This window comes from Pseudopipra pipra (genome assembly GCF_036250125.1).
Source record: "Pseudopipra pipra isolate bDixPip1 chromosome 30 unlocalized genomic scaffold, bDixPip1.hap1 SUPER_30_unloc_1, whole genome shotgun sequence".
Taxonomy (NCBI): Eukaryota; Metazoa; Chordata; class Aves; order Passeriformes; family Pipridae; genus Pseudopipra; species Pseudopipra pipra.
In genome coordinates this window covers 195194-221517 of record NW_026990578.1, presented here as the reverse complement: position 1 = coordinate 221517, position 26324 = coordinate 195194, and the positions used below count along the sequence as shown (strand labels likewise).

Genomic DNA, 26324 nt, shown 5'->3' with positions numbered 1-26324 from the left:
ATCCTCGGCACTGTCTCACACCGTCCCAGCTCCGCCGACACGGAAATTCCCGGTGCCACGAGCCGGCTGCGGCCGAATTCCCCGCGAGATCCCTGCGGGAGGAGGGAACGAACGCTCCCGAGAAGGCTCCCGACAGCTCCAGGGCTGCTCCTCGGTGGATCCACCCTCCCTGTGCCCCGGCCACGGCTCCAGAGCCCGCCCTGGGCCGCCCGGGGACCCCGGGAGAGGCGGCATCGCCACGACACTCCTGCGGGAGGTCCCTGACACGTAATTAAACGCTGTGGTGAAACCCGACCGTAAACAAGCCATGAATAAAAACCCCTTGAATTATTTTGCTGAACTATAATTACACAATAAGGAAGCAGATTAATTAAGTAAAATACAAGTCCTGAAACCGAAGCTTGCAAGCAAAGCAGTTTATTTTAATTTCCACATTATTTCGCATGAGATACAAGTGTTTGCTGTGGGTTTGAAATGTTGGAAGCCATTCCTCGCTGCCAGGCAGGCCAAACCCAGCGGATAAATTAAATTTTTGCATCTCAGGCACCTCCTGAAATGTATATAAGGGGAAGGGCCGCGCCTCGGAGGAGCCACAGGAGATCTGCTCTGCCTCTCCCTCCGCTCCGCGCCGCCGCTCCCGCCGCCATGAGTCGACAGTGCTACACCTCGGGCTCCATCCTGGGCCGACGGGGCTTCTCCTCGGCCTCGGCCGTGTGCGGGCTGGGCCGCGGCAGCGCCGGCTCGGCCTCGGCGTGCCCGCCCTCGGGCCGGCGCTGCGGCCTGGGCGGCTTCAGCAGCCGCAGCGTCTGCGACCTGGGCCGGGGGCAGCGCATCTCCTTCGGCGGCGGCTGCCGCGGGGGGGTCCTGGGCGGCCCCGCCGTCGGGCGCTGCGGCGTCGCCTTCGGCCCCCCGGGACGCTTCGGCGTGGGCGCCGTCGTGGGCTTCGGCGGCGGCTGCGGCGGCTTCGGCGGCCTGGGCGGCTACCGCGGGCTGGGCGACGGCGTGGCCGTGGGGGGCTACGGCGGAGGGCTCGGCGTGGGCCTGGGCGTGGGCACGGGCCGGTCCGAGGGCATCCGCGGCGTCAGCATCCACCCCGAGCTGCTGAAGCCCCTGTGCGTGGGCGTGGACCCCGAGGAGTGCCAAGTGAGGACCCACGAGAAGGAGCAGATCAAGAACCTCAACAACCAGTTCGCCTGCTTCATCGACAAGGTCAGGGGCAGGGGCAGGGGCAGGGGCAGGGGCAGGGGCAGGGTTAATGGCTCCCTCTGTCCCTGTGTCCCCGTGCTCCGAGGGCTGTGGTGTCCCCAGGGGCTCCTTCCAGTGGGAAAGATCATGGAATCGTGGAATGGGTTGGGTTGGGTTGAGAAGGATCTTAAACACGATCCAGTTCCAGCCCCTGCCATGGGCAGGGACACTTTCATCTAGGAAAGATCATGGAATTGTGGAACTGGTTGAGTTGGGTTGAGAAGGATTTAAACATGATCCAGTTCCAGCCCCTGCCATGGGCAGGGACACTTTCCTCTAGGAAAGATCGTGGAGTCGTGGAGTGGTTTCAGTTGGAAGCATCTTAGAGATGATCCAGTTCCACCCCCTGCTGTGGGATGCCTTCTGTTAGGAAAGATCATGGAATTATGGAATGGTTTGGGTTGGAAAGGACCTTAAAGATGATCCAGTTCCACCCCCTGCCATGGGATACCTTCTGTTAGGAAAGATCATGGAATTATGGAATGGTTTGGGTTGGAAAGGACTGTAAGGATGATCCAGTTCCACCCCCTGCCGTGGACAGGGACCCCTTCCAGTAGGAAAGCTCGTGGAATCATGGAATGGTTGGGTGGGAAGGGACCTTAGAGATGATCCAGAGACGCCCCAGGAGATATTTCTCCCGGCAGCCCGACATCCAAACCTTTCTGAGGGAGCAGGGTGGGCCTGACCTGGGACACTTTGGATTTAAGCCTCACACCGAGGCAATCTCACCAGAGCTGCACCTCTGGATGGTCACCAACCCACCCAAGAGCTCCAGCAGGGGCAGCTCCAGGGATTCAGTAAATCCAGAGCTGTGGGAGAGGGGATGGAGGCACGGGAATGGAAAGAGGCAAACCAGGAAGGTTTATTCCAAGTGCAGAACCTGACGTTGCTCTCACAACTCTGTGAACCCCAAAGGACTTTGTGTTCTTGAAGTTGTGCTTCATCGAGGTGGGGAAGGACAGACTTGGCTAAAATCAAATGTATAATTTTAATTTCTCTGTCCCTCCACTCTGGCAATGAAATGATTTGGTGATTTCCTAAGAACACATAATTTATCATTGTTTCCTGAGCTAAATGGAAGGGTTTTCATGCCTGTTCAGAGACCCGCTCTGGGAAATGACTTTTCAAACGGCAAAGGAAATTTGCTGTGTCTGATCTGCTCCTGCTTTTCCTTGGGAGTTGTTCAGCAGCTGGAAAAACCGAACCAAGCCAGGAGGAGCAGCTCCCAGCTGGAGAAATGACTTATTCATGACCCATCAAGGCTCTCAGAGAGCCTTTAATCTGGCAGTGAAAGGCATGATAAGTACCCGTGGTTAGAGCTGAAATCAGATACACCCAAATGAGATCCCGGATGGAGCTGCCGGTGCTCAGGGAGGCTCATTCCTGCCCTGGATGGGGCTGTGGATCCTCCAGGGGAAGGGGAGGTGTCTGGTTGAGCCCAGATCGGCCTCGGCACAGAGCACAGGCTTTGATGTTGCCCAGCCTGTGATACGAGTCCTGGGTGGGACCAGCCCGAGCTCACGGGAGGCGCCGGGCCCGCTCCACCATTTGCAATTCGGATTTTTGCCTTTTGCAAGTGGAGAAACCCCTTTTTTGGCCGGGCCAGGAGGGGGTTTCCTGACTCTCCCACCCCCTCCCGTCCCCAGGTGAGGCTGCTGGAGCAGCAGAACAAGGTGCTGACCACCAAGTGGGAGCTGCTGCAGCAGTATGTCCTGCCAGCCTCCCGCAGGAACCTGGAGCCCGTGTTCGAGAACTTCATCTGCAACCTGAGGAAGCAGCTGGAGTGTGTGATGGGGGAGAGGGAGCGGCTGGAGAACGAGGAGCGCTGCCTGCGGGACCTGGTCCAGGAGTTCAAGTGCAAGTAAGTCCCGGCCGGAGGGAATCTGCGCTCCCGGGGGGTCGCTGCCCGGAGTGGGAATCCCAGGAGGCTGCGCTGGATGTGTCCAAACCCCGGGACACGGGGCAGGGCACGGCAGGACCGGGCTGGTTTCCTGTGCCGGGGTCCCACCGCTGCACTCCAGGTGATGGAGCTGGACTGGGAGAGCTCCTCAGCCACGGTTTCCTCAGGGGCAGGGACAGGGACAGGGACAGGGAGCCGCTTCTCCTCTCCCTCCTGCCCTCGCCCGTGCTTGGCCACGTCAGATCTCCCCCTATCTGTGCCTGGGGCTCCCCCAGATCTGTCCCACAACACCCTCAGCCTCTTTATCTCCACCCCACTCTTCACCCACGTGGTGCTGGGGTTCCTTCTCCCTTCCCAGAGGGAATGTGGGAGCGGGTTTGTCCGTCTGAGCCGCAGCCACCCCTGGATATCTCCCCGTGTGCTCTGCTGAGCCACACACCGGGACACCGGACACCCCTTTCTCCAGGGATTTTCCAGCCCGGCACCCCGGGGGCTTTTCTTGCTGAGCCACCCCCACCAAGGTCCAGCTCACAGCAGCGTCCTCTTGGGAAAGCTCTTGCAGTTCCTGACTCACCCCTGCCCGGCTTTGCTCCCCGCTGCCCTGGGAGTGTCACGGCTTGCTCAAGCTCCTGACCCCCCCCGGGGCGTTTTTGGCCACAGTCTCCCCAAAAACCCCTCCGGGCAGAGTCCTGGGCGCTTCAGAGAAACCTCTCCCAAAGCAGCGGGGCTGGGAGCGGCAAAGCCAAACCTCCAGCCCGGGCCGGGGCTGCGAGAGGCAAAGCCAAGCCTCCAGCCCGGGCCAGGCTTTGCCTTTCTCGTGGTTTGGCCCCGTTTTCTGCCCTCGGACTCCAAACCGCCCCGAACCGCTTCAAACTGCTGAGCAAAGGGAGGGGAGAAACGGCAACAAAGGGAAAAATAATAACGAAAAAAGAGGTGCCAAAGCCAAGTCTCACTTCCCAGGGTCTCCAAGGGCCGCCTGGGGGACGCAGGGGGCACCCCCAGGGCTCAGGACCCCCCCGTTCTCTCTCCCCCCGCAGGTACGAGGATGAGATCAACAAGCGCACGGCGGCCGAGAACGAGTTCGTGGTGCTCAAGAAGGTGAAGTCACCCCAGGGAGCAGCTGGGAAAGGGCAAAACCAGGGGGAGAAGGGGCCGGGAGGGACGTGGGGAGTCCCGGCCCCGCGGCACTGCCCGGGGCCTCGCCGGACAGCCCCGAAAATGAGGCAGCTCCACGAATTGGGGGAACCTCGGCGGGGTTTTTAAGCACAGAAAACACAAAGCCCGGGCTGGGAACTGTGAGGTTTCCTCCGGATCCGGCAGCACAGCCGGGCTTTGCCCCGTCCCTGCTCCCTTCCCTTCTCACGAGCTCCTGTGCCCCGCAGGACGTGGACTGTCTGTACCTGACCAAGGAGGAGCTGGAGGTGCGGGTGGGGCTCCTGCGGCAGCAGCTCGAGTTCCTCAAGTGCATCTACGCCGAGGTGAGAGCTCGGGGCCCCCTCTGACCCCCCAAACCAGGGCCAGGCAAAGGAGCCTTGCTGAGAACCCCGCGATTCCAGCCCAAAAACCCCGGGGGTTTGTGAACAGAATTATCACACACACCTGGGGAAGGAAAAGGGGGGGCTTGGTTGTCCCCTGCATTGCTGCCTCCCAAATTCTGATCCAAACCATCCTCGGGATGGCCAGACATTTTTAGCGCTTTTTTTTACTTTTAGCTTTTTTTTTTTTTTTACTTTTTAAATATCTTTTTTACATTATTTATTTATTTATTTATTTATTTATTTATTTATTTATTTACTTTTTAACATCTTTTTACATCGCATTTTGCACTTACCATCTTTTGACATTTTTTAGCTTTTTTTTTTACATCAGAATATTTTGATGGTAGTAACGCTATTTGTATCAGAATTTATACATATAAAATTTTATATATATTATATATTACATATTACATATTACATATTATATATTACATATTATATATTATATATTATATATTATATATTATATATTATATTATATATTATATATTATATTATATATTATATATTATAAATTATATATTATATAACATAAACTTATATATTATATTATATATAATACATATATAACATATATTATAAATACTGATATAAATATATACTTATATATTATATAAACATAATATATATAATATATAATTAAATATACATATTATATATAGTGTATATTATATAATATATAATATACATTATATATACAGATATAATATATATTATATACATGTATATTATATAATATATTATATAAACATGTAATTTATAGAATATACATATATATTATATACATATATATTATATACATATATTATTTATTATACATATTATATAATATATATAATATCTTATATAATATATATTTATATAATTTATAAATATGTATTTATATTTATATCAGTATTTATATCACAATATTTTTATGAAAGCAACACTTCTGTCTAAAATATCACAAGTTTTTTAAGAAAACACACGGGGATGGTTTGAATTGACCCCTTTTTGAGCAGAAACCCTCCTGGGGGGGCTCAGTGGGGCAAAAAGAACTCACCCTCGAGGGTCTCACAGCCAGAAAAACGCTGGCAAAGAGGGAATTGCCCCCCCAGATCCCAAACTGTGCCACCAAAACAGGTCCCAGCTTCCAGCTCTCGCTGGGGATCCGTCACCCGAGCGGAGAACCCCGTCCTGCACTCGGGGGTGTGGGGGGAGAAGCTCCCCCAGTGCTCCCCCTCTCCCAACCACCCCTGGGCTGGGCTGGGCTGGGTCAGGGGTGGTTCTGATCCTCCCTGGGTGGGTCAGGGGTGGTTCTGATCCTCCCTGGGTGGGTCAGGGGTGGTTCTGATCCTCCCTGGGTGGGTCAGGGATGGTCCTGACATTCCCTGGATGGGTCAGGGGTGGTCCTGATGTGCCCTGGGAGGGTCAGGGATGGTCCTGATGCTCCCTGGGTGGGTCAGGGATGGTCCTGGTGCTCCCTGGATGGGTCAGGGATGGTCCTGACATTCCCTGGATGGGTCGGGGTGGTCCTGGTGCTCCCTGGGTGGGTCAGGGGTGGTCCTGATGTGCCCTGGGTGGGTCAGGGATGGTCCTGACGTGCCCTGGATGGGTCAGGGGTGGTCCTGATGTGCCCTGGGTGGGTCAGGGGTGGTCCTGACGTGCCCTGGGTGGGTCAGGGGTGGTCCTGATGTGCCCTGGGTGGGTCAGGGGTGGTCCTGACATTCCCTGGATGGGTCAGGGATGGTCCTGACGTGCCCTGGGTGGGTCAGGGATGGTCCTGATGTGCCCTGGATGGGTCAGGAGTGGTCCTGATGCTCCCTGGGTGGGTCAGGGGTGGTCCTGATGTCCCCTGGGTGGGTCAGGGGTGGTCCTGGTGCTCCCTAGATGGGTCAGTGGTGGTCCTGATGCTGCCTGGGTGGGTCAGGGATGATCCTGATGTGCCCTGGATGGGTCAGGAGTGGTCCTGATGTCCCCTGGATGGGTCAGGGGTGGCCCTGACATTCCCTGGATGGGTCAGGGGTGGTCCTGATGCTCCCTGGGTGGGTCAGGGGTGGTCCTGATGCTCCCTGGGTGGATCAGGGATGGTCCTGATGCTCCCTGGGTGGCTCAGGGATGATCCTGACGTGCCCTGGGTCCCGCAGGAGAGAGCCCAGCTGGACTGCCAGCTCTGTGACACGTCGGTCATCGTGCAAATGGACAACAGCCGCGACCTGGACATGGAGGGCATCATCAAGAGCGTGGAGTGCTGCTACGAGGAGATCGCCCAGAAGAGCAAGGCCGAGGTGGAGGCTTTTTACCAGACCAGGGTGAGTGAAACCCCTCCAGACACCCTTCCTGGGACCCCCCTCTGTCCCCCACCCGCTGCCCGGGGGGGTTCAGGGCCGCAGGGTCACACCTCAGGGGTGGAAGGGACCTCTCGGGGGGGGCCACCTTGGGAGAGAAATTCCTCCCTTGAATTTGGAAAAGTGGCAAAAACCCCCGAAACACAAAGGAAGGGTTTATTCAGTGTGCTGGGTCCGGTCTCACACCGAGTTCTTCGGGGAGAAAAGACCCCTTGGCTTTAAATTTCGTGCATTTTATAGTTTTACAAAGTCCCACCATTTTTAGATGAGCTTAATATATTCAGTTTTGCCTCAAAAGGTTTCTTTTCTCTGAAAAGGGGCTTTCCCTTCTTTCTAATCGGCCACTCTGTCAAAAGTGATGGATCTTCCTTTGTTCTTAGCCCCAAGAGAGAAAAGAAACCCCCCCATGGACCAAACTCTCACATGGCCCCGAAAGATTTTAATTTTTAAGTTTTTACATTTCCCTTAACTGGCCGAAAAAAAGACCCTGACACCCAAGTCCACTCCAGGACTTGGACATCTCACAACTGCCTATAAACCCCTATTTTTGTTTCTCATAACCTGAACAAAGTCTGGCCAGAAAAAAAAACCAACCCAAAAGCGACATTAAAAGTGTGGTTTGAGACTCTGGTGTAAAACCAGAGCACGGCAGGTCGTGGGGTTGCTTCGGGGACGTCTGAAGGGAGGTGGTGGGACAGACATTCCCCTGTGCACGCCCACGAGGAGCCTCGTTTTCCCGAGGGAAAATCTTGGAAAAGACCTCCAAGACTGCCCAGCCCGGCCCCCACCCGGGATGGGGCCTCGTCCGGGCCGAGGGGGTGTCTGGGGAGTCTCCACCTTCCCTGGAAGGGGCGGTTGGGGCCCGTTCCCACCGTCCCCTCCCCTGTGCCACAGCTGGAGGAGCTGCACAGCAGCCGGGGCAAGTTCTGCGACGACCTGAGGAACAACCAGAGCGAGATCGCGGAGCTGAACAGGATGATCCAGAAGCTGCAGTGCGAGTCCGACAACGTGAAGAAACAGGTAGGACCGAGGGCTGGGTCCCACGGGGCTGGGAAACTAATCCAGCAAAGGGAGGAGTCCTCAGCAGCTCCCACCCTGCAGGGCGGCCAAGAACCCCCACCCCAGACCGGGTCTGTTTGTGGCTTCAAATGCACTCGAAATACACTTTAGAGAGCTTCAAATGCACTCAAATACACACAAAGGAGCTTCAAATGCACACAGAAAAGCAGATTTATTTCTCACTTGGTGAATAAGAGGCTGGTTGGTTTGGCTGTAACAGGATCAGTGTTTCCTGAGTTCCCCACAGGGTGCAGCCAAAAGGTCCCTTTCCTTTCACCCCAAACTGCTCGGCCACCACCAATCCAGCTGAAATCTGGGCTCTCTGACACTTCCTCGCTGAGAAATGAGGGGTACAGGAGCAACCCTGTGGAGATCCCTCAATATCCCCCCACCACCAATCCAGCTGAAATTTGGGTTCTCTGACACTTCCTCACTGAGGGGGTACAGGAGCAACCCTGTGGAGATGCCTCAATATCCCCCCTGGCCACCACAAATCCAGCTGAAATTTGGGCTCTCTGACACTTCCTTGCTGAGAAATGAGGGGGTACAGGAGCAAACTTGTGGAAACCCCTGTTTATATCCCCCCTGGCCACCACAAATCCAGCTGAAATTTGGGCTCTCTGACACTTCCTCACTGAGAAATGAGGGGTCACAGGAGCAACCCAGTGGAGATGCCTCAATATCCCCCCTGGCCACCACCAATCCGGGTGAAATTTGGGTTCTCTGACACTTCCTCACTGAGAAATGAGGGGTTACAGGAGCAACCCTGTGGAGATCCCTGTTTATACCCCCCCATCACCTTCTTTGCCAAGAGAAGTGGCAGCTGAAGGTGCCCAGGGCCGGGTTGGCCGGGGCTTGGAGCGACCCGTGGAAGGCTGGGGTGGGACTGGCTGGGCTCGGGGGTGCCTCCCACCCTGACACACCCCACGGTTGTGTCCCCGTCCCCGTCCCAGATCTCGGCCCTGCAAACAGCCATCTGCGACGCGGAGCAGCGCGGGGACTGCGCCCTCAAGGACGCGCGGCAGAAGCTGGTGGACCTGCAGACGGCCCTGCAGCAGGCCAAGGACAAGATGGCCTGTCTGCTCAGGGACTACCAGGAGCTGCTCAACGTCAAGCTGGCCCTGGACATCGAGATCGCCACGTACAGGACGCTGCTGGAGGGGGAGGAGAGCAGGTGGGACATCCCGGGGGGCCTCGGGAGGAGGGTCGGGAAAACCCCGCAGGAGGAGAGGGAAAGGATGCACCCCAGGGGCAGAGGGGAACAGGGGCCCTCTTCTCTCCCCAAGGGTGCAGAGGGGAGCAGGGTCCTTTTTCTCACCCTGTGGGTGCAGAGGGGAGCAGGGTCCCTTTTCCATGGATGCAGAGGGGAGCAGGGTCCCTTTTCTCTCCCCATCAGTGGAGAGAGGAGCAGGGTCCCTTTTCTCTTCCATGGGTGCAGGGGGAGAACACCATCCCTTTTCTGTCCCCATGGGTGCAGAGGGGAGCAGGATCCCTTTTCTGTCCCAACGGGTGTAACATCACCCCTTTTCTCTTCCATGGGTGCAGAAGGGAGCAGGGTCCCTTCTCCCACCCTGTGAATGCAGAGGGGAACAAGGTCCCTTTTCTCTCCCCAAGGGTGCAGAGGGGGAACAGGGTCCCTTTTCTCACCCTGTGGGTGCAGAGGGGAACAAGGTCCCTTTTCTCTCCCCCTGGGTGCAGAGGGGAGCAGGGTCCCTTTTCTCACCCCCTGAGTGCAGAGTGGGTGTGTTATCCCTTTCCTCTCCCCAAGGGTTCAGAGGGGGAACAGGGTCCCTTTCCTCTCTGAATGGGCGGAACATCCCCCCTTTTCTCTCCTCGTGGGTGCAGAGGGGGAACAGGGTTTCTCTTCTCTCCTCGTGGGTGCAGAGGGGGAACAGGGTTTCTCTTCTCTCCTCGTGGGTGCAGAGGGACCATCGCCCCCCTTTCCTCCTCCTCCTCCCCCCAGTGCACTCAGATCCCCCGCCTCCCGAACACCTTAACATCCCCTCCGAAGGGAGCATGGGATATCGGGATGTCCACGGAATTCTGGGATCCCCCCCCGCAGCGGGCAGTTTGACCCAGCTCCTCACACCCCAAGGTGCTGAAGGACCCGCCGGCTTTTTAAGGAGGCGGCGGCCGGGCAGCACCTGAATTTGCTTTGGAAATGCCTCTATTTGAGGAATATTTCCCTAAAGACATCCCTGAGACACCTCTTTTCCCCACAGGATATGCACCGGCAACCCCGTGAGCGTAGGTGAGTGGATGAACCCCCTTGAATTTAACTCCTGAATTATTTAACCCCTAAACTTTAAACCCTCCCCAAACCCCCCCGAGCCGCTCCTGGCTGCCCCGGCAGTGACCGGGCGTGTTTTCTCTCCCGCAGCCGTGGTCAGCGGCGGCGGCACGGTCGGGGAGTGCCGCTCGCTGTCGGGACTCGCCGGGAAATGCTCCGTCAAGGCCGGCGGGGCGGGCGCGGGGCTGGGGCTGGGGCTGGGGCTGGGCCCGTCCTTCGCGGTGGGCACGGCGGGGTTCAGCGCCCGCAGCGTGGACTGCCTGCCCAAGGCGGGCGGTGGCTTCGGGGCCCGCAGCGCCGCGGGCTGCGTGGGCAGGGAGGTGATGCCCGGCGTGGAGAGCGTCCAGTGCGCCCCCGCCGTGGGCAACCTGGGCAACCTGGGCAACCTGGGCGGCGTGGTGTGCGCCGGGGTGGAGCAGTGCGGGCCCGGCGCCGTCCTGCTGCCCGGCGCGGGGGTGTGCGGGGCGGGCAGCAGGTTCGGCACGGCCGTGCGCGTGGTCAGAACGAGCCGGTAGAGAGACCCCCGCACCGCCCTCCCCCGGCGCGCCGCCGCTGGAAAACATAACCAGCATTTCTGCAGGAAAACAAACAAAACAGTGTTCCCCCTGTCCCTGTCCCCGTCCCACCCCCCGACGGCTCCGGGCACCACGCCCCGTGCGCTCCGCGGGGCGCTCTGCCGCGAACTCTGCAGGACCAAAACCCGCCCTCCCTCTCGTGTCCTTAGTGCGGGAAAGTCCCCCCAGACCCCCCGCCCGCGCCCCGAGCCGGGTGAGGTTTTCATTTCAGAGCCCGTCCCTGTCTCCACACATCGGCCCTGCCCCGCCTGACCCCTGCCCAGCGGGGACTTTCTTTCCCCGACGCAGCTCTTGCAAAAAAGGATGAGAAATTTGCTCATCCCGACTTCAGAGAGAGAAGCCACAGTTTAATTGTCCGAGACGAAGCTGCAGCTGTAATTTAACTCCTTTAATGACAGCAGAAAAGCCAATTTTTCCTGTTTACCGGAGGGTTGGTAACACTTATGTAAATTGGTCCGAGTTGCTCCACCGGGTTTGGCAGAGCAGAGTTTAATTACAGCCCGACGAGCACCTTATACTTCTGTAGGTTAATGCATGAGTTGTTTTTCCTGTGTGTACCAGACAGATTTAAAGCTTTTCATGTGTAAGTGAACAGAGTTGATTACCCTTCGCTTACTCCAGCCTTTCAGCTGTGCCTTCAATAAACGAAATGCATAATTCATGCTGGGCTTGATTTCCCTCCTGGGATCACAGATTTCCTCAGACCCGAGTCTCCAAAGGGGTTTGGAGCTTCAAGGAGCGGAGTTTTAGCGAAGTTTTTGTCTGCTCTGCTTCCCGAGGCACCTTTGTCTGCCTTTGTCCCATCCAGTGACTGGTGTGGCCACGAGGGAGTCTGGAAAGGAGGGGTGAAGGAGGGTATTTAACACTCTGGGATGTGCAGAACTCCCGGGATCTCTCCCGGGGTCTGGGAGCTCCGGAGGCACAAAAAGGCAGCTGGGCCTTGGTCAAAGGAACCACTGAGGAGCAGCTCAGGTGGTCAGAGAGGAACAATCCCCCAGCCCACCCCTGGAACCCTCTCAGGAGTGGGTTGGTTGGAGAAAGCCAAAGTGCAGCTTCCCAAAAATGCATCCCCGGGGGCTCCTCCCTGGCCCCCACCCACCCCAAAACATGGGAACCCTCCCAGAGAGCAGAGTCCGGAGCTGTGGCTGGATGGGCCCCTCCAACACCCCCTCCAGGGAGGGGAAAACCCTCTCCCCCCACTCTGGGAGACTGGGATTTGGAATGCCAGGATACTCTGAGCTGGAAGGGACCCCCAAGGACCATCGAGTCCAACTCTTAAGGGAATGGTCCCTACAGGGATCAAACCCACAACCTGTTCTCCACGAGGGGCAGGGAATCATGGAGTATCCTGAGTGGGAAGGGACCCACAATGGTCATCCAGACCAAGTCCTGGCCCTGCAAGGGACAACCCCAAAAATCCCACCTTGTCCCTGAGAGCATTGTCCAAACACTCCCTGACCTCCAAAATCATGGAATCACGGAATAACCAGAGCTGGAAGGGACCCACAGGGAGCACAATATCATGGAATATCCTGAGTGGGAAGGGACCCACGAGGGTCATCGAGTCCAACTCCTGGCCCTGCACAGGACACCCCAAACATCCTTCCACGTGTCCCAGCGTTGTCCCAGCGCTCCTGAAGCTCTGGCAGAGTCCCCAGTTCCCAGGGGGCCACTGACCCTCTGACAGGTCTCTGTGACAAGGCTGGGAAGGTCTGGCCGTGGTGACACTCAGGGTGACACTCAGGGTGACACAGCTGGATGCACAGCTGGATGCCGGGAAAACCAACCGGCCCTGCGGCTTCTCCCTTCCCACGGCTCTACTGGGAGCCAGACCCGAGTCAACCCCGCTCTGAGCTGCCCTTTGGACAAATCCACATCTCAGCCAGTCTGGGAGCAGCACAGGGAGCTCTGGGAGCAGCACAGGGAGCTCTGGGAGCAGCACAGGGCGTGGGTGGCTTCGTTTGCCCCGTGAAAGGTTCGCCCAGAGCCGGGCGCTAATTCCCGGTGATTTATTCCCCCACGTCCCACTCGGCTTCCCAGACTTCCCTGCTGACTCAGGGCTTCTTCCCAGGGCTGGAGGACGAGCTCAGCCCTCCTGCCAGGCTCAGCCTGAGCTCGCTGGTGTGCTGGGGATGAACCCAGCCCTGGTTCTGTCCCCAAACCCACCTTGGTCCTGTCCCCAAACCCACCCTGTTCCTGTCCCCGAACCCACCCTGGTCCTGTCCCCAAACTCAGCCCTGGTCCTGTCCCCAAACCTGGTTCTGTCCCCAAACCCACCCTGGTTCTGTCCCCAAACCCAGCCCTGGTTCTGTCCCTAAACCCAGCCCTGGTTCTGTCCCCAAACCCACCCTGGTCCTGTCCCCAAACCTGGTTCTGTCCCCAAACCCACCCTGTTCCTGTCCCCAAACCCACCCTGGTTCTGTCCCTGAACCCACCCTGGTTCTGTCCCCAAGCCCACCCTGTTCCTGTCCCCTCACGGGGCTCGGTGGGTTCAGGCTCCCCACGCTGGGGTTCTCTGGGGGTTCAGGCTCCCCACGCTGGGGTTCTCTGTGGGTTCAGGCTCCCCACGCTGGGGTTCTCTGTGGGTTCAGGCTCCCCACACTGGGGTTCTCTGTGGGTTCAGGCTCCCCACGCTGGGGTTCTCTGTGGGTTCAGGCTCCCCACGCTGGGGTTCTCTGTGGGTTCGGGCTCCCCACGCTGGGGTTCTCTGTGGGTTCGGGCTCCCCACGCTGGGGTTCTCTGGGGGTTCAGGCTCCCCACGCTGGGGTTCTCCGGGGGTTTATTGGGGGAGATCAACGAGGGCAGGACACTAATGAGACTTTAATAAATGCAGCAGTGCCTGGGCGGGGGGTGCTGAAAGCCAAGTGGACCAGCCCTCGGTGAGGAGGCAAAACTCACCCACCCACAGGTGGTTTGGAACCGGTTCTCCCCCTGTTTTCAGCTCGGACTTCGCCTCATTTCCATGTAAATAAGAAGCAGAAACACCCAAACAAGAAGCTTCCAGTGCCCCGACAGCTCATAATTTATGTTGATGGTGTCCCTGCCAAGCAATACCTGCACACCCAACCCCAGCCAGGTCCCCAGGGGACCAAAGCAGCCCAGCAGCTCTTGCTGGGAGAAAACCTTTAATCATCCCTGTCCTCCACTCGCAGGTGTTGCAAAACCCAGGATTGCAGCTGCCTGCTCTCAGGTGCTCATGCAGATCAGGTGTTTGGGAGAGAGAAAAAGGCCAGCAGTGTGGTTTTGGGGCAGGCTGGAGGCCAAATCCTGCACGGTGCAGCTCTGGATGTGCCCCTTCGTGGATGGGCAGAGTCCAGAATTGTGGGATCATGGAATGGTTGGTTGGAAGGGACCTGAAAGCCCATCCAGTTCCATGGGCAGGGACACCTCCCTCTATCCCAGGTGGCTCCAACCTGGCCTTGGAAGCTTCCAGGGATGGGGCAGCCACAGCTTCTCTGGGAAATCCATCCCAGGGCCTCCCCACCCTCCCAGAAAGGAATTTATTCTGTATATTTAACTTCAATTCCCCCTCTTTCCCTTTGACCCCCTTATCCTTGTCCTGGATAATGTGATTGCAGAGTCCCCCTCCAGCTTCCTCGGAGCCCCTTCAGATCCTGGGAGGTGCTGGGAGGTCTCCACACCCCCACCTCTCCTTCTCCAGGCTGGACAGCCCCACCTTTCCCAGCCTCTCCTGCTCACGGAGCTCGGGGGGTTTTGGGGAGAAAGAAGTCCAGGATTGTGGTCTGGGACATATTGGAGGCCAAATCCTGCCGGGGGTCACTCTGGACGTGCCCCTTTATAGACTGGCAGAGTCTGGAATCACGGAATCGTGGAATTGTTGGGTTGGAGGGACCTTAAAGCCCATCCAGTTCCTCGGGCAGGGACACCTTCCTCTGTCCCAGGTTACTCCAACCTGCCCTTGGACACTTCCAGGGATCCAGGGGCATCCTCTGGGAAATCCATTCCAGGGCCTCCCCCCCCCGGGGAGGGATTTATTCCGTGTGTTTGACTTCCATTCCCCCTCCTCCTCTCTGAGCCCGGGCTCTGGCAGAGCTGATCCCGGCGGACAGACGGAGTCCCCACGGACAGACAGAATCCCCACGGACAGACGGAGTCCCCACGGACAGACGGAATCCCCACGGACAGACGGAATCCCCACGGACAGACGGATCCCCACGGACAGACGGAATCCCCACGGACAGACGGATCCCCACGGACAGACGGAATCCCCACGTCCTCTGGCTCTGGAGACTCGTTTGCTCCTGGCCCCAGCCCAGCCCAGGAGGGACGGGGGTGGTTTTGTGTGGCTCTCACCCCTCCTGCACGGCGGGGCCGGAGGGAGGGGAGGGTGAGGGAGGGGAGGGGGAGGGAGGGGAGGGGGAGGGAGGGGAGGGGGAGGGAGGGGAGGGTGAGAGCCCCGAGTGACGGTTCCCCCTTCCTGGGCAGCCCCACCTTTAATCCCATTCCCTTCACTCCGCTGCTCACTCGCTGCTCACTCCGCTCTCCCGCGGCTCCCAACCCGTTTGGCAGCTTCAGGCCCATCTGCCTTCCCTGGGGAACAGGAACACCGACCTCGTTTTGTGAACACAGACCTCGTTTTGTGAACACAGACCTCGTTTTGTGAACACAAACCTCATTTTGTGAACACAAACCTCGTGTTCCCATCGCACCCGGGCCTGGATTTGCTGGAAACCCTGCAGGCAGGGGGTGATTGGGAATTCTGAGTGATATCCTGAGCCTGGATTTGCTGCAAACCCTGCAGGCAGTGGGTGCTTGGGAATTCCAGGTGACATCCTGAGCCTGGATTTGCTGCAAACCCTGCAGGCAGTGGGTGATTGGGAATTCCCAGTGATATCCCAGGCCTGGATTTGCTGCAAACCCTGCAGGCAGTGGGTGATTGGGAATTCTGAGTGATATCCTGAGCCTGGATTTGCTACAAACCCTGCAGGCCGTGGGTGACTGGGAATTCCAGGTGACATCCCAGGCCTGGAGTGGCTGCAAACCCCATGCTCAGGAATTCCCAGTGACATCCAAAGTGACATCCCAGGCCTGGATTTGCTGGAAACCCTGCAGGCAGTGGGTGACTGGGAATTCTGAGTGATATCCTGAGCCTGGATTTGCTACAAACCCTGCAGGCAGTGGGTGATTGGGAATTCTGAGTGATATCCCAGGCCTGGATTTGCTACAAACCCTGCAGGCAGTGGGTGATTGGGAATTCTGAGTGATATCCCAGGCCTGGATTTGCTGCAAACCCTGCAGCTTTTCCCCCGGATAATCAGATTTTTGGAGTTCTGTGCTCAGCAGCAGCTGCTTCCCTGCTCTGCCAGAGATGCCAGTGGGGTTTTAGCTCGTCCCTCGTGGGTTTGGAGCACTTGGGGCTCACGGAGGTGTTTTGAAGGGCGTGTGGAGTCCTGTCCTGGAAATGTGTTTAATTCCCAGTCACGTGCAGGGCCCGGGCAAAGCCAGCGCTGAAAACCAGCTGAGCTCTGAAATTTGGTGAATAAAATACTCCAGACACAGATTTACAAAGTCTGAGATGCCAGAAAGTGCCACCACACCCCGTTCAACCGGAGCTTTCTTCTTTTTTTTCTTTTTTTTTTTTTTCCCCCCAAGGACTCCAGGAAGTAAAAGAAGGAGAATTTGTGGGAGTGTTTTTCATGCTGGTTAAAAATCTGCTTTTGGAGGCGTTTTGAATGGAAGGTTCAAAGGTCTTTAAAGGGAATCAGGGCTGGGAAAGAGCCAGAAACTCAGGACTGGCAACATGGAGCAGGCAAATCACATCCTTCCAGAGAGCTGGGCAGGGAGTTTTACAGAAAATAGGCCTCTTTTACTGGAATAATTTTGAGGTCAAAATGAAAATGCATCGATCACACAATCACCTGGCAGGAGAAATCCCAACAGTGGCCCCTGGCTGGGATGGAATCGTCCTCTGGAAGTGCAAACATCAAGGAGAGAAGCCCAGAAAAACCTGCCCCAAACCAAATAACTGAGACAAAACGGGCCAAAACTTGGGGTGACATTTAAATATGTGGGAATGGGAAAGAGGCAAAGTGGATCAGGACCTCTCTGTGCCAGCCCAGCAGGCAGTCCCTGCCCAGCCAGTGGGAACAGACTGGAGAAATGGGAGCCCCAGCAGAGCTGTCAGGGCTCAGCAGCGTCTCACCCGCCCTCTCCTCCAGGGGAAGAGGCCCCAGGAGCTATTTTGGTCCAGATTTGGCCATTTTCTTCTCCCAGGACTCTGCCCTGAGCTCTGTGTGGATCTGCTGCACCCTGGGAGCAGAACTGGGGGATCCTGGGTGGGTTTGGTACCTTTAAAAGGCCTTTTCTGTCACCTCACCGAGGCTGCCAGAGCTCTGGGAGGGTTTGGATGATCCTCTGGGGCACAGGGTGGGACTCCTGGGGATGGGCCTGTGTGGGGCCCAGGGCTGGACTCCATGGTCCTCTGGGTCCCTTCCAGCTCGGGATATTCTGGGGTCCACAGGGAGGGAATAATGGAAGCCCAGAATGGGTTGTGTGGGAAGGGATCTTAAAACCCATCCAGTTCCACCCCCTGCCATGGGCTGGGACACCTTCCAGTGGAGCAGGGACACCTTTTATTGGACCAGGGACACCTTCCACTGACTAAGGACATCTTCTACTAGACCAGGGACACCTTCCTCTAGACCAGGGACACCTTCTGTTGGATCAGGGACACCTTCTATTGGACCAGGGGCACCTTCTGTTGGATCAGGGACACCTTCCACTGGCCCAGGGACACCTTCTACTACACCAGGGACACCTTCTATTGGACCAGGGACACCTTCTGTTGGACCAGAGACACCTTCTATTGGACCAGAGACACCTTCTACTAGACCAGGGACACCTTCCACTAGATCAGAGACACCTTCTATTGGACCAGGGACACCTTCTGTTGGACCAGGGACACCTTCTGTTGGACCAGGGACACCTTCCACTAGACCAGGGACACCTTCTACTGGCCCAGGGACACCTTCTGTTGGACCAAGGACACGTTCCACTCTCCCAGGTTGCTCCAGCCTGGACTTGAGCACTCCCAGGGCTGGAGAAATGAATCCAAATTAACCCAGCATGTCCCTGCAGAGGTTCTGCACCCAGGGCTGGGCTCTCCCTGCCAGGAATCCGGGCGTTAGGTAACCCCTTCCAGCTGAGCAGATCCCCAGCGGCCCCGTAGGTGTGTTTGAGTGCCATCAGTGCTCACCCGAGTCTCAGGGAGACACCTGGCTCCGGGCACGTCAAAACCATGAGGGCACCGGCTTGATCGCTGGACTTCCACACAGCCAAGCCCAGCTGGCAGGGGGATAAAAGGGGAGTCCCACCCTGCCTGCCCGCAGAGAGCAGAGTCTCTCTGGGCGCCGCGTCTGCCCGCGGGCTCTTCCTCCCTCCACAGCGGGCTCTTCCTCCCTCCATACGGGCTGTCCCCTCCTGCACCATGAACAGAACCTTCAGCGTGAGGGCAGGGCCCGGGAGCAGGTCCTACAGCGCTGCCTCGGCCATCGTGCCCAGCAGCAGCAGGGCTGCCTTCAGCTCCGTGTCCGTGGCACGGGCAGGGGGAGGAGGAGGAGGAGGAGGAGGGGGCGGCTTTGGGAGGCTCGTCGGGGGAGGTGGAGGCGGTGGCGGTGGCGGTTTTGGCAGCAGGAGCCTCTACAACCTCGGGGGCAGCAAGAGGATCTCCATCGGGGTCGGGAGCAGCTTCAGGGCCGCCTTTGGGGGGGGAGCTGGAGGGGGCTCCGGGCTGGGAGGGGGTGCAGGGGGTGGTGCTGGGCTGGGGCTCGGTGCCGGGGGTGCTGGTGCCGGGCTGGGGCTCGGGCTCGGTGCAGGAGGAGGGTTTGGGGGTGCAGGGGCTGGCGCTGGGCTCGGGCTGGGGCTCGGCGGGGCAGGAGGGGGGTTCGGCTTCGGTGGAGGGGCCGCGGGGCCGGGCTTTGGGGGCGGGCTCGCGGGACCAGGAGGGTTCGGCTTTGGGGGGCCCGGGGGGCTGGGAGGGTTCCCCGGGGGGTTGGGAGGGGGCAGGATCCCGGCAGGGTTCGCCGGTGGCCCCTCCGGGGTGGGCACAATCCAGGAGGTGACGGTGAACCAGAGCCTGCTGGCCCCCCTGAACCTGGAGATCGACCCCAGCATCGGCCAGGTGCGCAAGGACGAGAAGGAGCAGATCAAGAGCCTCAACAACAAGTTCGCCTCCTTCATCGACAAGGTGAGGGCTGGGGGGGGCTGCGGGTCCGGACGAGGGACAGAAGGAGCCCTGCAGGTACAAAAACACAACTCCACCGAGCCACACTCGTCTCCTGCCCGTTCCCTGCCCGCGGGGCTTCGTCAAACCCTCAAAAAATAACGTCCTGCTGAGCAGTTACAGGGCAGAAAACGAGGATTGAGGCTTGTAATAACAGCGTTAGGTCCAGGTTCCCTGCCTGACAAATAGCATTTAGGATTAGTTTAAACAGAACAAGGCAGTTTTAGTCCAGCTCTGGTGGCTCCACCATCTCTCTCTGTGGGATCACAGCGGGTGTGCTGCTCTTGGTTATGGCCTGCGAGATAAAATCCTTTTATGGTGACTCAACTCAGGTCCTCCCTCGGCTTTTAATTGGATAAATCTGTGGCACGTGTGAGCAAAGGGAAAGGCAATTAAGTCTTCTAACTGTAGAAGGATTGGCTTTAAGGAAGGAAGATAAATATCTTCCAAGGTAAAAAAAAAAAACCCAAAGGATGTTAAAGAAAAGCCAGTGGGGAAAGAGCTGAACCCTCACTTTCTAATCGTTGCACGTTGGCTTCATAAATTAAGAGAACCGTCCCCTGAGGGAGGATTTGCTCAGGTGCAGGATGGGCTGGATAATCCAGAGGATATTCCCAGCTGGATTTGACAGGAAGCTGAACAGGAGCCAGAGTGTGCCCAGGTGGCCAGGAGGGCCAATGGATCCTGGCCTGGCTCAGGAACAGGGTGGCCAACAGGGCCAGGGAAGGGATTTTTTCCTGGTGAGGCCACCCCTGGAGTGCTGTGTCCAGCTCTGGGCCCTCAGCTCAGGAAGGACATGGAGGGGCTGGAGCAGGGCCAGAGGAGAGCAACGAGGCTGGGGAAGGGACTGGAGCACAAGTGCTGTGAGGAGAGGCTGAGGGAGCTGGGGGGGCTCAGCCTGGAGAAGAGGAGGCTCAGGGGAGACCTCCTCACTCTCTGCAACTCCCTGACAGGAGGGGGGAGCCGGGGGGGGTTGGTCTCTTTTCCCATCAGCAAGACAAGAGGGCTGGGTCTGCAGCTGTGCCAGGGGAGGTTTAGGTTGGATATCAGGAGGAATTTCTTTGCAGAGAGGGTGCTCAGCCATTGCAATGGGCTGCCCAGGGAGGGGGTGGATTCTCCGTCCCTGGAGGTGTTTAAGGACAGACTGGATGTGGCATCAGTGCCACGGGCTGGGAACCACAGCGGGGTTGGATCAAGGGTTGGGCTGGATGATCTCAGAGGTCCCTTCCAACCCCCTGACTCTGTGACTCTCTGATTTAACACCTCTGCTCATTCTCGTGCCCACCCCCTCCCCGGCGCTCAGGTTCGGTTCCTGGAGCAGCAGAACAAGGTGCTGGAGACCAAGTGGACCCTCCTGCAGGAGCAGGGGCAGAAGAACAACTCCGGCAGGAGCAGCCTGGACCCGCTGTTCGAGGCCTACGTGGGCAACCTGCGGCGGCAGCTGGGCAACCTGCTGGGCGAGAGGGGCTGCCTGGACGGCGAGCTCAGGAACATGCAGGACCTCGTCGAGGACTTCAAGAACAAGTGGGTGTCCCGTGGGAGGCGTTGCCTGAAAGATTCGGGAGGAGAAAAACACTCCAGGGCGATTTAGAGAGGAGGGAAGATAAGGGAAGGGTTTAATGGAGCTTCTCCGGGCTCTGGGAAATACAGAACTGCTGCCCCCTGACCCGGTGTTACAGTTTTATTATGATGTCCATTATAGATTTTATAATCATTTTATAATTTTATAATAATGCCCTGATTTATCCACCCCCTGACCCAGTGTTACACTTTTATAATAATGTCTATTACATATTTTATAATAATTTATAATTTTAATGCCCTGATTTATCCACCCCTGACCCGGTGTTACAGTTTTATAATAATGTCCATTATATATTTTATAATAATTTTATAATAATGCCCTGATTTATCCACCCTCTGACCCGGTGTTACAGTTTTATAATAATGTCCATTATATATTTTATAATCATTTTATAATTTTATAATAATGCCCTGATTTATCCACCCCCTGACCCAGTGTTACACTTTTATAATAATGTCCCTCCAACCTCTGATTTATCCACCCCCTCAGCCTTTGCCCCGTCCCACCCCCCAACCCCCCCCCCTTGGGAATTGAGTCTGGGGGGATTTTGGGACCCTTTCTTCCTCATCTTCTCCAGGGCACACTGTCCTTGGAGCTTGTCCCAAGTCCTGGGGGATACCTGGTGCTCCAGGCCAGGGATGTTCTCAACCAAAATGAAGGCCTACCTTGAAAAGGAGACTAAACATGCTGCTGGAATTTAGGGGGGCTTGATATGGGGAATATGGAATGGGGTGAGAGGGTTGGGGGTGTGTGCAACCACCGTGCTGAAGGGGGAGGGAATAAGTGCAGTCGCTTCTGAAATCTGCAGAACCACTTCCAAAACCTATAAATGAAAAATCAAACCCCAAAAAAACCCCAAACCAGCCCTTAAGGCAACAGAGGCGATTCCGGGGGAAACGGGGTGGGAATGGCTCAGGATTACATTGGGCTCCCCTTACATTGGGCTGAAGGGTTTTTACCCCCAGAAGGCTCTGAAGGGGCTCCCCGGGGTTTGGTCACGGCCCCAAAAGGCTGAGAGAGCTCCAGGAGCGTTTGGATCCCCTCAGGAGCTGGGATTTTGGGATTGGGGGGATTTTTGGCGTGGTCTGGGGGTTGGGCTGGGAGGTCCTCGTGGGTCCCTTCCAACTCAGCAGGTTTTTTTTTCCTCTGTGATTTCTGTGGTTTGTCTCAAAAATGTCCATTTCTGGAGGGCAAACATCAGACCTGAGACACTCGTGGAAATTTCTACAGGACAGGGGAAGAAGTGTCTCCAGTTTGTGCTGTAGCCAGTGATATAACCTAATTAATCCCTCCTAATGCACCACTGCTCTGAGGTTTCTCTCCTTGGAGGACCCCGGAAAGGGTCCATGGACATTTTTCCCATCAGGAAATGCTGGCTCAGCCAGGACATGACACCTTGTGGTGGCACTTGCAGAGGAAAATCCCCTAAACCACCTTTACCCTCCTCGTCCCTCCGGCATTAAATCAGAAATGTCCTTTCAGCCCTTTGAGAAAAGGGGATCTCACACCTTTGAGCTGGAAGGTTGACTTGGAGGTGCCCAGGTCCCCTCCCAGCCCTCCCTGGGCACCTGTTCTGCTTGCCCAGGTGTGACCCAGCCCCTCTTTGCCCTCCGTCCCCGCAGGTACGAGGAGGAGATCAACCGGCGCACGGCGGCCGAGAACGAGTTCGTGGTGCTCAAGAAGGTGGGTGAGACGGGAGGGGTCGGGATGCTGAGCCCACCCCGGACCTGGGAATGTCCCGAGCCATGGGAGATCTCATGGAGCTGCGTCCTGGTCCTTTGGAAGGGCTTTAAACCCCCGTTGGGATCGTGGGTTTGGGGAAAAGGATGGAGGGGGCTGAGGGGCGGCCGAAAATCTCCTCCCGCTCCTGTCCCACCACACACCCGGGGCTCCCCGTGGGGAGGCAGAGGGGGCCAGAAGCACCAGGAATTCCAGGTGCCGAGGCCAAACAGCTGGGATTTCTCTCCTTATCCCCTTCCCAATCCCACTGTTTTGGGGCCAGAGCTGCCCCCCCCCGGTGCCCTGTGCCGAACCCAGCTGATCCCCCAACCATTCCATGATTCTGTGACTGCCGAGCCAAAGCGCCTCCTCTGGGCTGAGAGGAGGCTCCAGACGTCCCCGTGACTGCTCTTGTGCAGGACGTGGACGCTGCCTACATGACCAAGGTGGAGCTGGAGGCCAAGGTGGACGCGCTGAGCGACGAACTCAACTTCCTGCGCGCCCTCTACGAGGCGGTACCGACACCCCCCAATTCCCTGTCCCTGTCACCCCCCGTCCGGGGACCGCCCCAAGGGAAGGACGGGAGTGACTCCCACGTGTCTCCCTGCAGGAGCTGGCCCAGCTCAGCGCCCAGGTGTCCGACACGGCCGTCATCCTGTCCATGGACAACAACCGCGACCTGGACCTGAGCAGCATCATCGCCGAGGTGAAGGCGCAGTACGAGGACATCGCCAACCGCAGCCGCGCCGAGGCCGAGGCCTGGTACCAGACCAAGGTGAACAGCCCCGGGATCCCACGGGAAATCATGGAATGGGGCTGTCGGAGCCACGGCTTGGCCCCTGAGGGTTCATCCTCCCTTCTGCCCCTCAGTTTGAGGGGTTTCAGTGAACTGGGACACCCCAGAGAGTTCACTTTGCCTTCTGACTCTCAGTTTGAGGGGTGTCAGTGAATTGGGACACCTCACAGGGTTCATTCTGCCTTCCACCCCTCAGTTTGAGGGGTTTCAGTCCCTTAGGACATCCCAGAGGGTTCACTTTCCCTTCTGACTCTCAGTTTGAGGGGTGTCAGTGAATTGGGACACCCCAGAGGGTTCACTTTTCCTCCTGCCCCTCAGTTTGAGGGGTTTCAGTCCCCTGGGACACCCCAGAGGGTTCACTTTCCCTCCTGCCCCTCAGTTCGAGGAGCTGCAGGCCACGGCGGGCAGACACGGCGACGACCTGCGCAACACCAAGGGGGAGATCTCGGAGCTCAACCGGCTCATCCAGAGGATCCGCTCCGAGATCGAGAACACCCGGAACCAGGTAGGGACGGGCTGGACCAGCCCGTGGAGCCCCGTTCAGCGCTGCCTCAGCTCTGCTCTGCTGCTCGGGGGCTTTAACAGCCTCACTGGAGCGTTGAATTCCCTCCTGGAAAGGGCTCCGGGCTCTCAAATTCCGTTTTTGAGCCGTTGTTGCCGGGCTGGCATCCCAGCTCCGGCCAGGGGGGGAAGGAGCTCGGGAGCAGCTCATTCCATGAAACCAGGAGGGTTTTCTCCCTTGGGGGCCCGTCCCTCCGAGGGCAGAGCAGCGTTGGGAGCCCAGCCCTGCCTTGCAGTGTGCCACCATCCAGACGGCCATCGGGGACTCCGAGGAGCGCGGCGAGCTGGCCCTCAAGGACGCCAAGGCCAAGATGATGGACCTGGAGGACGCCCTGCAGAAGGCCAAGGCCGACATGGCCCGGCAGCTCCGCGAGTACCAGGAGCTCATGAACGTCAAGCTGGCCCTGGACATCGAGATCGCGACCTACAGGAAGCTGCTGGAGGGGGAGGAGAGCAGGTGGGGGCAGAATCCCGTCGGGAATTCGGCAGCTCTCGGTTTTCCCCGGTCAGAGGTTGGTTCCTCTGCCCGTGTCCTAAACTGGGCTCTGATCTGCTCCTCATCTGCCCCCCAACAGGCTCAGCGGGGAGGGACTGACCCCCATCAGCTACTGTGAGTGTCCCGGGGCTCCGTCCCACCGTCCTGCTTCGGGAGGAGGGGCTGGGAGGGACCTTGGGAAAAGGGAGGGGCTGCCCCAAGTCAGACATTCGGAGCCCTCCACCCTCAGCAGGGGCTCGCACAGGGCGTGGGAGTTGGGGCAGGTCCTGTGGGTGAAGGTCCTTCCTGGGAATGGGGGATTGCCCAGGGAAGCTGTGGCTGCTCCATCCCTGGGAGTGTCCAGGGACAGGTTGGAGCAACCTGGGATAGTGGGAGGTGTCCCTGTCCAGGGCAGGGGTGGGATGGGATGGGATGGGATGAGTGTATGTGTCAGCCTGGAGAAGGGAAGGCTCCAGGGAGGCCTTGGAGCCCCTTCCAGTGCCTGAAGGGGCTCCAGGGGAGCTGGGGATGGGGGCTCCAGGGACCTGGGACAAGGGATGGAGGGACAGCACACAGGGAATGGTTTCCCACTGCCAGAGGGCAGGGAGAGATGGGATACTGGGAAGGAATTCCTCCCTGGGAAGGTGATGAGGCCCTGGAATGGATTTCCCAGAGGATCCCTGGGAGCATCCAAGGCCGGGTTGGATCCCCCTGGGATGGTGGGAGGTGTCCCTGCCCAGGGCAGAGGTGGGATGGGATGAGCTTTAAGGTCCCTTCCAACCCAACCATTCCATGATTCCGTGGCTGCCAGCAGGTGTCCAACCCTCTGGTTTCCTCTCCTTGCAGCTGTGATCAGCTCCAGCTCCGGCCTGGCCGGCGGGGCCGGCCTGGGAGGAGGATTTGGTGGACTGAGCCTGAGCGGGGGCGGCGGGAGCGGCTTCGGCCTCGGAGGAGGAGGTGGAAGCGGGTTTGGCCTCGGAGGAGGAGGTGGAAGCGGTTTTGGCCTTGGAGGAGGAGGTGGAAGTGGTTTTGGCCTTGGAGGAGGAGGTGGAAGCAGCTTCGGCCTCGGAGGAGGCGGAGGGAGCGGTTTCGGTCTCGGAGGCAGCGGAGGAGGAGGAGGAAGCTACAGCTTTGGAAGTGGAGGAGGACTCGGACTCGGGGGTGGAGGTGGTGTTGGAGGCGGATTTGGAGGTGGCCACGGAGCAGGAGGCGGCGGCAGCAGCCTGAGCACCAGCGGGGGCAACTTCAGCTCCGGGAGCGCCAAAGGCACCAACCCCGGGGTGAAAATCGTCTCCAAAACCTCCTCCAGCAAAAAGAGCATAAAGAGCCAGAGCCTGAAGAACGCCACGGAGCCCGAGTAAAACCCAGCCCGGGCCCTTCCCAGACCTTCCTCCTGCTCCTGCCCCTCCTGCCCCCGTCCTGCCCCTCTGGCCCCTCGCCCGCCCCGGCCCAGCTCCGCAGTTCTCACACCTCCGGATCCCAGGCCAAGGAAAACGCCTCAGCCGGAGCTCCCCGAGGCCTTGAAACGGGATTAAAAGGAAAACGTGGGCCTAAGGGACTGTTCCAAAGGGGAATGGGTTTGGTTTTCCGTTTGTTTGTTTTTAGTGAGGCCGAGGAGTTTGTAATTGTGGCCACCCAGCAGCCCCAGCCCAGACAGAGCGGAGAGCAGAGGGTGAGGAGGCAACAAGTGGGGTTTTAGCTCAGTTCTGCCCCCCAGAAGCCCAGGGATGGGCTGGGAATGTGGTTTTAACTCCCCCTGCACCGCTGGGATGACCCCAACTCGCTCCTCCACGTTCAGGAGCTCCCCTTTGAGGGGATGGGGGTTATTTTTCTGCTGTGTAGAAACCCCCCAGGAGCTGCTGAGAGATCCCAGGCAGTGGTTTGTGAGCGTGAGGCCCCTCCTAAAAACATCCCTCATTCTGGGAGCACAGAGCCTGCTGGGAGCCACTCCAGCGGGATGGAAAATCCCTCTTTTCCCCATTCACGGCCAGGGTTAGAAAACCAGGATCACC

General features: G+C 57.8%; 2 protein-coding genes across 2 annotated transcripts; both read left to right on the top strand.

Annotated features, from left to right (window-relative positions):
- Positions 1-629: 629 nt before the first annotated feature.
- Positions 630-11595, top strand: LOC135407927 (keratin, type II cytoskeletal 4-like). The gene is made up of 9 exons (XM_064643348.1): positions 630-1209; positions 2892-3106; positions 4183-4243; positions 4528-4623; positions 6810-6974; positions 7905-8030; positions 9023-9243; positions 10292-10320; positions 10450-11595. The coding sequence occupies exons 1-9, from the start codon at positions 646-648 to the stop codon at positions 10872-10874; spliced, it is 1902 nt and encodes a 633-aa protein (XP_064499418.1). The 5' UTR covers positions 630-645; the 3' UTR covers positions 10875-11595.
- A 6059-nt stretch (positions 11596-17654) lies between these two features.
- On the top strand, positions 17655-25866 carry LOC135407926 (keratin, type II cytoskeletal cochleal-like). Its single transcript, XM_064643346.1, has 9 exons — positions 17655-19140; positions 20480-20700; positions 22384-22444; positions 22900-22995; positions 23091-23255; positions 23656-23781; positions 24074-24294; positions 24413-24447; positions 25159-25866. Exons 1-9 carry the CDS (start codon positions 18382-18384, stop codon positions 25671-25673), a joined length of 2199 nt encoding a protein of 732 aa, XP_064499416.1. The 5' UTR covers positions 17655-18381; the 3' UTR covers positions 25674-25866.
- Positions 25867-26324: the final 458 nt, after the last annotated feature.